The sequence below is a fragment of the Salmo salar genome, chromosome ssa11 (genome assembly GCF_905237065.1).
Source record: "Salmo salar chromosome ssa11, Ssal_v3.1, whole genome shotgun sequence".
Lineage (NCBI taxonomy): Eukaryota > Metazoa > Chordata > Actinopteri > Salmoniformes > Salmonidae > Salmo > Salmo salar.
In genome coordinates this window covers 106755863-106769634 of record NC_059452.1, presented here as the reverse complement: position 1 = coordinate 106769634, position 13772 = coordinate 106755863, and the positions used below count along the sequence as shown (strand labels likewise).

At 42.5% G+C, this 13772-nt stretch overlaps 1 protein-coding gene across 1 annotated transcript in view; it reads left to right on the top strand.

Annotated features, from left to right (window-relative positions):
* The first annotated feature begins 1666 nt into the window (after window positions 1–1666).
* The window catches only part of LOC106563906 (cell adhesion molecule 2), a 678742-nt gene continuing 666636 nt past the window's right edge, over window positions 1667–13772 (top strand). The window contains exon 1 of the mRNA XM_014129855.2: window positions 1667–2085. Within this exon, the coding sequence (XP_013985330.2) occupies window positions 2025–2085 (61 nt within the window). The 5' untranslated portion in view covers window positions 1667–2024. The remainder of the gene's footprint in view (window positions 2086–13772) is intronic.

The following is a 13772-nucleotide window of genomic DNA, read 5'->3' as shown; positions in this document are numbered from 1 at the left end:
AAGTAGAAGTGGTGTAAAGTACTTAAGTAGCAGTGGTGTAAAGTACTTAAGTAGAAGTGGTGTAAAGTACTTAAGTAGAAGTGGTGTAAAGTACTTAAGTAGCAGTGGTGTAAAGTATTTAAGTAGAGGTGGTGTAAAGTACTTAAGTAGCAGTGGTGTAAAGTACTTAAGTAGAAGTGGTGTAAAGTACTTAAGTAGAAGTGGTGTAAAGTACTTAAGTTGAAGTGGTGTAAAGTACTTAAGTAGCAGTGGTGTAAAGTACTTAAGTAGAAGTGGTGTAAAGTACTTAAGTAGAAGTGGTGTAAAGTACTTAAGTAGCAGTGGTGTAAAGTACTTAAGTAGAAGTGGTGTAAAGTACTTAAGTAAAAAATACTTTGAAGTACTACTTTAGTCCGTTTTTTGGGGGGGGGGGGCGGGGGCGGTATCTGTACTTTGCTTTACTATTTATGTTTTTGACAACTTTTACTTCACTACATTCCTAAAGAAAATAATGTACTTTTTACTTCATACATTTTACCTGGCACCCAAAAGTACTTGTTACATTTTGAAGGCTTAGCAGGACAGGAAAATGGTATAATTCACACAGTTATCAAGAAAACACATGGCCATCTCTTTTGCCTCTGATCTGGCAAACTCATTAAAACACAAATGCATATTTTTTTTAAATTATGTTTCATTTAAAAATTACAAATTAAATGGTGCCACCTGCTTTGCTTCATAGAAGGAATTTGAAATGATTCACACTTTTACTTTATATACTTAGATTCAAAAGGCACTCGCACATCTGAGCAATCTTGTTACAGGTGCATGGCAACAGTTGAAACAGGATGGAAAGGAAACCGCACACTGCTCTTGATAGTATCACTGATATTTAATAAGCTTACGTATCGGCCTAACGGCCTTCGTCAGAGCTTTTACTTTATATACTTAAAAATATATTTGAGCAATTACATATTGTTTTGATACTTAAGTACATTTAGAACCAAATACTTTTAGAATTTTACTTAAGTAGTATTTTACTGGGTGACTTTCACTTTTACTTGAGTAACTTTCCATTGATGTATCTACACTTTTACTTGAGTATGACAATTGGGTACTTTTTCCACCACTGTTAAGTAGTACTTCAAAGTATGTTTTTCTTAAGTACTTTACACCACTTGGTGTGCCTTTCTCAAATCAAATCTAAGTCTTTCGGTCATTTCCATCAAATATATATGTTTGAACTTTCAAACTAGTTTCCATTGGGAAGGCAAACAAAATATTTTAATCAAAAGCTATCACTTTTGCATGTGAAAAACACAGAATCCTACTCCACGTGCTTAATTACTTAACTTTTCTTTTGAGCTGACTTCGCCTTGGGCTTTGAATGGCAGACCGTTTCCAAAACGAATGCAATCAATTTTCATCTGGTGCAAAACAATCCTGCCCGGGCGCCCGGGCCAAATTAATCGAATCCCCTCACTCACACACACATACTCACACACACATACTCACACACACACGCACACACACAGACACACATATACACACACAGACACACACAGACATATATACACACACAGACACACATATACACACAGCGCCCAACCATGGGCGGCCCTGATTGGTTAACCAACTCTTTCAGTCACCACAGTGAGGGCGGGACTAAGACTCTGGTTCCTCCCTGAGCTCAAAGCGGCACTTTTCCGATTCTGTGTGCGAGAACAGAGCGGACTACGGCAACATCTCTTCTCCTTACCGGAGGAAATACACACCGACTCATTCTCACAGCTACGGAGCAGTTACACCTTATCAGTGCTCTACCGAATTACAAGGGACATCTTCTATCCAAGGAGACTAGACAAAATAAAGGAAGAAAAAAAAACCCACGTTAAAACGTTATTACCTAATCGGTTAAATTAGAGGAGCCTATATACCGATATCCCAGCAACACGAAAGACAGACTTGGCTAGTCCACCAGGATAACACACCGGGGCTTTCGGGAGCACGAGGAAAGAGAGAGGGATAAAGGAGAAGAAGACAGGATGATTCTCCAGCATCATTTGGTTCTGACGCTGTGCGCCGTCTACGGGATCCTGCTAAAAGGTTCGACTGCTGTGTTTTTTTATTAACTTTGAGTGGAAAAAAATATGTTGGTGTGTGTGCGTGTGTTTGTTTGAGAGAGAGAGAGAGAGAGAGGAGGGAGGGATGAGGTGATGGAGACTGCGTGAGGAGAGTGGAGAGTCTCATGGGTCATTTGTGGGCATTATTTTCACGCTGCGCCTTGGGGGGGGATACTGTCCTGTCACGCACGGGGTCTCGCATGCGTCGGAGTGTGTGTGTGTGTGTGTGTGTGTGTGTGTGTGTGTGTGTGTCGCTGGGGTGCCCTGTCATGCATAGGGTCTCAGATACGTGGTAATGCAATGGATTAAACGCGATACAATTTGCATAATTTGTTGGATGTGATTTGAGAGCCTACGGGGGAGGCTTCTTGTGCTCGCACACTCGCAGTTTGTGTGCGTGCGTGCGCGCGCGTGCGTGTTTAGTGTGTTTTAAATTCTGAAATGAAACGGTAAACGGTTCCGAAAGCACGGCACACACCTCAGAGGCAAGGCATCCTCCCTGGTACGCAGGTTGTTGTTGCCGCTTCAAACACACACACACACACACACACACACACACACACACACACACACACACACACACACAAATTATGTTGTCTCATTATCGGTTAATTATGAATTGTCTGAAATCAAATAGAGGAAAATGTGTAGTAGGCTTTAATAACACTTTTCTTCTTACGAGGACATTCATTTAGTTAAGGACGTTAGTGTAAAACGTTTAAGTCCGTAATAAGTCTCTGGCTTTAGCCGTGCAGTCGTGAATTTGTAGTTAGTCTATGTGCAGCAGGAGTCGCCCAATGTTGACTCTTGGGCGTTTATTAAGGGCTCTACACACAACAAGATCTCATAGTTTCCCTTTGACATTTGCCGTTTTGTGATTAGTGTCTTTTTTTTTGTGATTTTTTTTACGCATTCATTACAGTGTTAATTGTGCGTGGTTACAGGAATAAACAGAAACAACTCAAAAGGTTAACACTTAAGACATTAATTCCGAATGGAAAAGGTTATGGCTCAAAACAAAATAGTGAAGAAAAAAAAAAAAAAAACAAGTGTTATTGCCATCAAGTATTCTCAAGGCTTGCTAAAAGCATTGTGATCTGCAGTGGGGCAGCGGTCTGAGCGGCAAGCTCCGAGCATCACGAGTTCAATCCCAGTGCCCTTTAGGCTTAGTGATTGTAGACCAATAGTCCGTTATTCAGCAGCCTTATAGGTGGTTTTAACTGGAGAACTGGGGAGAATGATTAGAGCATGACTAAGAGAATTGATAGAGCATAGATAGAATGGGAGAATGATTAGAGCATGAACAAGAGAATTGATACAACGGAGAATGATTAGACAGTATGAATGAGAGAATGGATAGAGCATAGAGAGAGAAGGGAGGAAAGAATGGATAGAGCATAGAGAGAGAAGGGAGAATGATTAGACAGTATGAATGAGAGAATTGATAGAGCATAGAGAGAGAAGGGAGAATGATTAGACAGTATGAATGAGAGAATGGATAGAGCATAGCTAGAGAAGGGAGGAAAGAATGGATAGAGCATAGATAGAATGGGAGAATGATTAGAGAGTATGAATGAGAGAATGGATAGAGCATAGAGAGAGAAGGGAGAATGATTAGACAGTATGAATGAGAGAATGGATAGAGCATAGAGAGAGAAGGGAGAATGATTAGAGAGTATGAATGAGAGAATGGATAGAGCATAGATAGAGAAGGGAGAATGATTAGAGAGTATGAATGAGAGAATGGATAGAGCATAGATAGAGAAGGGAGAATGATTAGACAGTATGAATGAGAGAATGGATAGAGCATAGATAGAGAAGGGAGAATGATTAGACAGTATGAATGAGAGAATGGATAGAGCATAGAGAGAGAAGGGAGAATGATTAGACAGTATGAATGAGAGAATGGATAGAGCATAGAGAGAGAAGGGAGAATGATTAGAGAGTATGAATGAGAGAATGGATAGAGCATAGATAGAGAAGGGAGAATGATTAGACAGTATGAATGAGAGAATGGATAGAGCATAGCTAGAGAAGGGAGGAAAGAATGGATAGAGCATAGATAGAGAAGGGAGAATGATTAGACAGTATGAATGAGAGAATGGATAGAGCATAGCTAGAGAAGGGAGGAAAGAATGGATAGAGCATAGATAGAGAAGGGAGAATGATTAGACAGTATGAATGAGAGAATGGATAGAGCATAGCTAGAGAAGGGAGGAAAGAATGGATAGAGCATAGAGAGAGAAGGGAGAATGATTAGAGAGTATGAATGAGATAATTGATAGAGCATAGAGAGAGAAGGGAGGAAAGAATGGGAGAGCATAGATAGAGAAGGGAGAATGATTAGAGAGTATGAATGAGAGAATTGATAGAGCATAGAGAGAGAAGGGAGGAAAGAATGGATAGAGCATAGAGAGAGAAGGGAGAATGATTAGACAGTATGAATGAGAGAATTGATAGAGCATAGAGAGAGAAGGGAGAATGATTAGACAGTATGAATGAGAGAATGGATAGAGCATAGCTAGAGAAGGGAGGAAAGAATGGATAGAGCATAGATAGAGAAGGGAGAATGATTAGACAGTATGAATGAGAGAATTGATAGAGCATAGAGAGAGAAGGGAGGAAAGAATGGGAGAGCATAGATAGAGAAGGGAGAATGATTAGACAGTATGAATGAGAGAATTGATAGAGCATAGAGAGAGAAGGGAGAATGATTAGACAGTATGAATGAGAGAATGGATAGAGCATAGAGAGAGAAGGGAGGAAAGAATGGATAGAGCATAGAGAGAGAAGGGAGAATGATTAGACAGTATGAATGAGAGAATGGATAGAGCATAGATAGAGAAGGGAGAATGATTAGACAGTATGAATGAGAGAATTGATAGAGCATAGCTAGAGAAGGGAGGAAAGAATGGGAGAGCATAGATAGAGAAGGGAGAATGATTAGACAGTATGAATGAGAGAATGGATAGAGCATAGATAGAGAAGGGAGAATGATTAGACAGTATGAATGAGAGAATTGATAGAGCATAGCTAGAGAAGGGAGGAAAGAATGGGAGAGCATAGATAGAGAAGGGAGAATGATTAGAGAGTATGAATGAGAGAATTGATAGAGCATAGATAGAGAAGGGAGAATGATTAGAGAGTATGAATGAGAGAATTGATAGAGCATAGATAGAATGGGAGAGAATTGATAGAGAAGGGAGGAAAGAATGGGAGAGCAGATAGAGAAGGGAGGAACGAATGGGAGAGCATAGATAGAGAAGGGAGGAACGAATGGGAGAGCAGATAGAGAAGGGAGGAACGAATGGGAGAGCATAGATAGAGAAGGGAGAATGATTAGACAGTATGAATGAGAGAATTGATAGAGCATAGATAGAGAAGGGAGAATGATTAGACAGTATGAATGAGAGAATGGATAGAGCATAGCTAGAGAAGGGAGGAAAGAATGGGAGAGCATAGATAGAGAAGGGAGGAAAGAATGGATAGAGCATAGATAGAGAAGGGAGAATGATTAGACAGTATGAATGAGAGAATTGATAGAGCATAGAGAGAGAAGGGAGAATGATTAGAGAGTATGAATGAGAGAATTGATAGAGCATAGAGAGAGAAGGGAGAATGATTAGAGAGTATGAATGAGAGAATTGATAGAGCATAGAGAGAGAAGGGAGAATGATTAGACAGTATGAATGAGAGAATTGATAGAGCATAGAGAGAGAAGGGAGAATGATTAGAGAGTATGAATGAGAGAATTGATAGAGCATAGATAGAATGGGAGAGCATTGATAGAGAAGGGAGGAAAGAATGGGAGAGCAGATAGAGAAGGGAGGAACGAATGGGAGAGCAGATAGAGAAGGGAGGAACGAATGGGAGAGCAGGTTAGTACAAGCTTCACTCCGTTGATTGGTGAAGTGGTATTTTTGGAACAGCAGACACCTTTTTGTAACATGATATTCTCACCGGTCCCACACTGGGGTGATAGCAAAGTTTAAAACAAAAATATATAATAATAATAATTTCATTTTGTGAAAGCAAGGAAAAGTCACCTTCCCTTGATAGTTGTAGCTAGCTGTCAGCCTGGCTGTTTATTGTGGATGATCTCAATGATGTGTGTGTCCACTCCTCCACATACTCCACTGTCTTCCTAAAGAAGCTCGCATCTGCTACAAGACCATGGTGTTTACCTACGGAGCAGCAAGATGAACTGCCCCTCCCTATCTTCAGGCTATCCTCCAACCCTACACCCCAACCTGAGCACTCCGTTCTGCCAACTCTGGTCTCTTGGCCGTCCCACCCCTACAGGGAGGGCAGCTCAACCCAGTCACAGCTCTTCTCTGTCCTGGTACCCCAATGGTGGAAACATCTTCCCCCCTGAAGCTAGGACAGCAGAGTCCCTGTCCATCTTCCCCCTGAAGCTAGGCCAGCAGAGTCCCTGTCCATCTTTCCCCTGAAGCTAGGACAGCAGAGACCCTGTCCATCTTCCCCCTGAAGCTAGGACAGCAGAGTCCCTGTCCATCTTCCCCCTGAAGCTAGGACAGCAGAGTCCCTGTCCATCTTCCCCCTGAAGCTAGGACAGCAGAGACCCTGTCCATCTTTCCCCTGAAGCTAGGACAGCAGAGTCCCTGTCCATCTTTCCCCTGAAGCTAGGACAGCAGAGTCCCTGTCCATCTTTCCCCTGAAGCTAGGACAGCAGAGACCCTGTCCATCTTCCCCCTGAAGCTAGGACAGCAGAGACCCTGTCCATCTTCCCCCCTGAAGCTAGGACAGCAGAGTCCCTGTCCATCTTCCCCCTGAAGCTAGGCCAGCAGAGTCCCTGTCCATCTTTCCCCTGAAGCTAGGACAGCAGAGACCCTGTCCATCTTCCCCCTGAAGCTAGGACAGCAGAGTCCCTGTCCATCTTCCCCCTGAAGCTAGGACAGCAGAGTCCCTGTCCATCTTCCCCCTGAAGCTAGGACAGCAGAGACCCTGTCCATCTTTCCCCTGAAGCTAGGACAGCAGAGTCCCTGTCCATCTTTCCCCTGAAGCTAGGACAGCAGAGTCCCTGTCCATCTTTCCCCTGAAGCTAGGACAGCAGAGACCCTGTCCATCTTCCCCCTGAAGCTAGGACAGCAGAGACCCTGTCCATCTTCCCCCCTGAAGCTAGGACAGCAGAGTCCCTGTCCATCTTCCCCCCTGAAGCTAGGACAGCAGAGACCCTGTCCATCTTCCCCCCTGAAGCTAGGACAGCAGAGTCCCTGTCCATCTTTCCCCTGAAGCTAGGACAGCAGAGTCCCTGTCCATCTTCCCCCCTGAAGCTAGGACAGCAGAGTCCCTGTCCATCGTCCCCCTGAAGCTAGGACAGCAGAGTCCCTGTCCATCTTCCCCCCTGAAGCTAGGACAGCAGAGTCCCTGTCCATCTTCCCCCCTGAAGCTAGGACAGCAGAGTCCCTGTCCATCTTCTGAAAACACAGAGCACCACCCTTTTTTTAAATGTAAAATGTTTCTACCTTTCTAGCTCTGACTCTACTGACGTCTACTTTATTGAGTTAAAATGTACTTACTGTGACTGTGATATGTGGTTGTCTCCCCTCAGCTATCTTAAGATGAATGAACAAACTTGTAAGTCGTTTCAGATAAGAACGTCTGCTAAATTACTCAAATGTAAAACATTTTTTTTTATCAAATATGTGTGTGTGTACATGCCCATTCCTTCAGACGATATAGGGAGAGAGAGTGTGAGAGAAACACACAAAACAAACACACCCCTGCCACGTCCTGACCAGTAAAAGGGGTTATTTGTTATTGTATTTTGGTCAGGGCGTGGCAGGGGCTGTTTGTTTTGTGTGTGTTTCGTTTTTTTTGTTTTGTTTATGTTCTAGGTTATCTATTTCTATGTGTTTGTCTTGCTTTTCTATTTCTATGTTAGTTTTGTCAATGACCTCCAATTAGGTTGTTGTTGTCTCTAATTGGAGGCCATATTTAAGTGTGTTCGTTTTCACTTGTGTTTTGTGGGTGGTTGTTTCCTGTATAGTCTGTGCACCTTACTGGACTGGTTTTCGTCGTTTGTTTTGTTTAAGTGTGTTTTCTTTAATAAAGTAAAGAAGACGATCAATATACCCGCTGCATTTTGGCCCACTCCTTACGACGCCCGTGACAGTGTGTGTGTGTGTGTGTGTGTGTTGACGTTGCTTTGAGAGACTAGTTTAAGGATCATATCACTTCCATCTTACCCAACACCCTGGACCCACTACAATTTGCATACCTCCCCAAAAGGTAGAATAAGGGGGGGGGGGAAAGTTCAACGGATTCATCGCACTGCCCTATCCCCATCTGGACAACAGGAATACCTACAGTACGCTGCCCTATCCCCATCTGGACAACAGGAATACTTACAGTACACTGCCCTATCCCCATCTGGACAACAGGAATACTTACAGTACGCTGCCCTATCCCCATCTGGACAACAGGAATACCTACAGTTAGAGGTCGACCGATTATGATTTTTCAACGCCGATACCGATTATTGGAGGACCCAAAAAAAACGGTGCCGATTAATCGGCAGGTTTTTTATTTTATTTATTTGTAATAATGACAATTACAACAATACTGAATGAACACTTATTTTAACTTAATGTAATACATCAATAAAATCAATTTAGCCTCAAATAAATAATGAAACGTGTTCAATTTGGTTTAAATAATGCAAAAACAAAGTGTTGGAGAAGATAGTAAAAGTGCATTATGTGCCATGTAAGAAAGCTAACGTTTAAGTTCCTTGCTCAGAACATGAGAACATATGAAAGCTGGTGGTTCCTTTTAACATGAGTCTTCAATATTCCCAGGTAAGAAGTTTTAGGTTGTAGTTATTATAGGAATTATAGGACTATTTCTCTCTATACGATTTTGTATTTCATATACCTTTGACTATTGGATGTTCTTATAGGCACTTTAGTATTGCCAGTGTAAGAGTATAGCTTCCGTCCCTCTCCTCACTCCTACCTCGGCTCGAACCAGGAACACATCGACAACAGCCACCCTCGAAGCAGCGTTACCCATGCAGAGGAAGGGGAAAAACTACTCCAAGTCTCAGAGCGAGTGACGTTTGAAACGCTATTAGCGCGCACCCGGCTAACTAGCTAGCCATTTCACATTGGTTAAACCAGCCTTATCTTGGGAGTTGATAGGCTTGAAGTCATAAACAGCGCAATGCATTGCGAAGGGCTTCTGGCAAAACGCACGAAAGTGCTATTTTGAATGAATGCTTACGAGCCTGCTGCTGCCTACCACCGCTCAGTCAGACTGCTCTATCAAATCATAGACTTAATTATAACATAATAACACACAGAAACACGAGCCTTAGGTCATTAATATGGTCGAATCCGGAAACTATCACATTTATTCTTTCACTGAAATACGGAACCGTTCCGTATTTTATCTAACGGGTGGCATCCCTAAGTCTAAATATTCCTGTTACATCGCACAACCTACAATGTTATGTCATAATTACGTAAAATTCTGGCAAATTAATTCGCAACGAGCCAGGCGGCCCAAACTGTTGCATATACCCTGACTCTGCGTGCAATGAACGGAAGAGAAGTGACAATTTCACCTGGTTAATATTGCCTGCTGACCTGGATTTCATTTAGCTAAATATGCAGGTTTAAAAATATATACTTCTGTGTATTGATTTTAAGAAAGGCATTGATGTTTATGGTTAGGTACAGTCGTGCAACGATTGTGCTTTTTTCGCAAATGCGCTTTTGTTAAATCATCCCCCGTTTGGCGAAGTCGGCTGTCTTTGTTAGGAAGAAATAGTCTTCACAGTTCGCAACGAGCCAGGCGGCCCAAACTGCTGCATATACCCTGACTCTGTTGCAGAGGTGACACATTTTCCCTAGTTAAAATAAATTCATGTTAGCAGGCAATGTTAACTAAAGATGCAGGTTTAAAAATATATACTTGTGTATTGATTTTAAGAAAGACATTGATGTTTATGGTTAGGTACAAGTTGGAGCAACGACAGACCTTTTTCGCGAATGCGCACCACATCAATTATATGCAACGCAGGACAGGCTAGATAAACTAGTAATATCATCAACCATGTGTAGTTAACTAGTGATTATGATTGATTGATTGATTGTTTTTATGAGATAAGTTTAAAGCTAGCTAGCAACTTACCTTGGCTTCTTACTGCATTCGCGTAACAGGCAGGCTCCTCGTGGAGTGCAATGTAAAGCAGGTGGTTAGAGCGTTGGACTAGTTAACCGTAAGGTTGCAAGATTGAATCCCTGAGCTGACAAGGTAAAATCTGTCGTTCTGCCCCTGAACAAGGCAGTTAACCCACCGTTCCTAGGCCGTCATTGAAATTAAGAATGTGTTCTTAACTGACTTGCCTAGTTAAAAAATATTTATATATAAAAAAAAAACATTAAAAAAATAATAATTATAATAATATATATATATTTTTTAATCGGCAAATCGGTGGCCAAAAATACCGATTACCGATTGTTATGAAAACTTGAAATCGGCCCTAATTAATCGGCCATTCCGATTAATCGGTCGACCTCTACCTACAGTAAACTGCCCTATCCCCATCTGGACAACAGGAATACCTACAGTATGCAAGAAAGCTGTTCATCAATTACAGGCTTAATCCGCCCTGTGCAATTGGGTCCTGGACTTCCTGACGGGCCGACCCCAGGTGGTGAAGTTAGGCAACAGTAGTAGGCCTGATTACTAACAACAATGAGACAGCCTACAGGGAGGTGGTGAGAGCCCTGGCGGACTGGTGCCAGGAATATCAACTCTCCCTCAATGTCAACAAACGAAGGAGCTGATTGTGGACTTCAGGAGACAGCAGAGAGAGCACACCCTCATCCACATCGACGGGGCCGCAGTGGAGAGGGTGAAAGTTCCTCGGCGTCCACATCACTGATGACCTGAAATGGTCCATTCACACAGACTGTGTGGCGAAGAAGGCTGAACAGCTTAGGAGGCTGAAAAATGTTGCCCTGGCCCCTAAAACCCTCACAAACTTCTACAGATGCACCATAGAGAGCATCCTGTTGGGCTGTATCACTGCCTGGTACGGCAATTGCACCATCTGCAACCGCAGGGCTCTCCAGAGAGTGATGCGGTCAGCCCAATGTATCACCGGGGTCACACTGCCTGCTCTCCAGGACACCTACAGCACCAGGTGTCACAGGAAGGCCAAGAAGATCATCAAGGACCTCAGCCACCTGAGCCACGGCCTGTTCACCCCACTACCATCTAGAAGATCATCAAGGACCTCAGCCACCTGAGCCACGGCCTGTTCACCTGTTTTTGGGCCAAAATCCCTGCTGCAGTGTGTGCAAACCTGGTCAAGAACTACAGGAAACGTATGATCTCTGTAATTGCAAACAAAGGTTTCTGTACCAAATATTAAGTTCTGCTTTTCTGATGTATCAAATACTTATGTCATGCAATAAAATGCAAATTAATTACTTAAAAATCATACAATGTGATTTTCTGGATTTTTGTTTTAGATTCCGTCTCTCACAGTTGAAGTGTACCTATGATAAAAATTACAGACCTCTACATGCTTTGTAAGTAGGAAAACCTGCAAAATCGGCAGTGTATCAAATACTTGTTCTCCCCACTGTATTTCTATGTACATATTCTTATTCATTCCTTTACACTTGTGTGTATAAATCAAATCAAATCAAATGTATTTAAATAGCCCTTCCTACATCAGCTGATATCTCAAAGTGCTGTACAGAAACCCAGCCTAAAACCCCCAAACAGCAACCAATGCAGGTGTAGAAGCACGGTGGCTAGGAAAACCTCACTAGAAAGGCCAGAACCTTAGGAAGAAACCTAGAGAGGAACCAGGCTATGAGGGGTGGCCAGTCCTCTTCTGGCTGTGCAAGGTGGATATTATAACAGAACATGGTCAAGATGTTAAAATGTTCATAAATGACAAGCATGGTCAAATAATAATAATCATAGTAGTTGTCGAGGGTGCAACAAGCACGTCCGGTGAACAGGTCAGGGTTCCATAGCCGCAGGCAGAACAGTTGAAACTGGAGCAGCAGCACGGCCAGGTGGACTGGGGACAGCAAGGAGTCATCATACCAGGTAGTCCTGAGGCATGGTCCTAGGGCTCAGGTCCTCCGAGAGAAAGACAGAAAGAGAGAAAGAGAGAATTAGAGAGAGCATATTTAAATTCACACAGGACACCGGATAAGACAAGAGAAATACTCCAGATGTAACAGACTGACCCTAGCCCCCCGACACATAAACTACTGCAGCATAAATACTGGAGGCTGAGACAGGAGGGATCAGAAGACACTGTGGCCCCATCCGATGATACCCCGGACAGGGCCAAACAGGCAGGATATAACCCCACCCACTTTGCCAAAGCACAGCCCCCACACCACTAGAGGGATGTCTCCAACCACCAACATACCATCCTAAGACAAGGCCGAGTATAGCCCACAACGATCTCCGCCATGGCACAACCCAAGGGGGGGCGCCAACCCAGACAGGAAGACCACGTCAGTGACTCAACCCACTCAAGTGACGCACCCCTCCCATGGACGGCATGGAAGAACACCAGTAAGCCAGTGACTCAGCCCCTGTAAAAGGGTTAGAGGCAGAGAATCCCAGTGGAAAGAGGGGAACCGGCAAGGCAGAGACAGCAAGGGCGGTTCGTTGCTCCAGCCTTTCCGTTCACCTTCACACTCCTGGGCCAGACTATACTTAATCATAGGACCTACTGAAGAGATAAGTCTTCAGTAAAGACTTATAAGGTAGTTGTTGTGAATTTGTTAGATTACTTGTTAGATATTACTGCACGGTCGGAACTAGAAGCACAAGCATTTCGCTACACTCGCATTAACATCTGCTAACCATGTGTATGTGACAAATTCAATTTGATTTCATTTCATTTGTAAACACCTTTTCTATTGATATACTGTCTATACCAACCATCCTAAATAACTACTGTCTATACTGTCTATACACACCATCCTATATAACTACTGTCTATACACACCATCCAATATAACTACTGTCTATACTGTCTATACACACCATCCTATATAACTACTGTCTATACACACCATCCTATATAACTACTGTCTATACACCCCATCCTATATAACTACTGTCTATACACACCATCCTATATAACTACTGTCTATACACATCATCCTATATAACTACTGTCTATACACCCCATCCTATATAACTACTGTCTATACACACCATCCTATATAACTACTGTCTATACACACCATCCTATATAACTACTGTCTATACTGTCTATACACACCATCCTATATAACTACTGTCTCTACACCCCATCCTTAATAACTACTGTCTATACACACCATCCTATATAACTACTGTCTATACTGTCTATACACACCATCCTATATAACTACTGTCTATACTGTCTATACACACCATTCCTTGTGTGGAAATAAATATTTTGTTTTTAAAATATGTTTATATTTTTACTGAACAAAATATAAATGCAACATGCAACAATTTCATTTGTTTTACCGATTTACAGTTCATATGAGGAAATCAGTAAATTGATATAAATTCATTATAAATCTATGGATTTCACATGACTGGGAATATAATTATGCATCTGTTGGTCACGGATACCTTAAAAACAAATTTCCATCGATAAAACGCAAT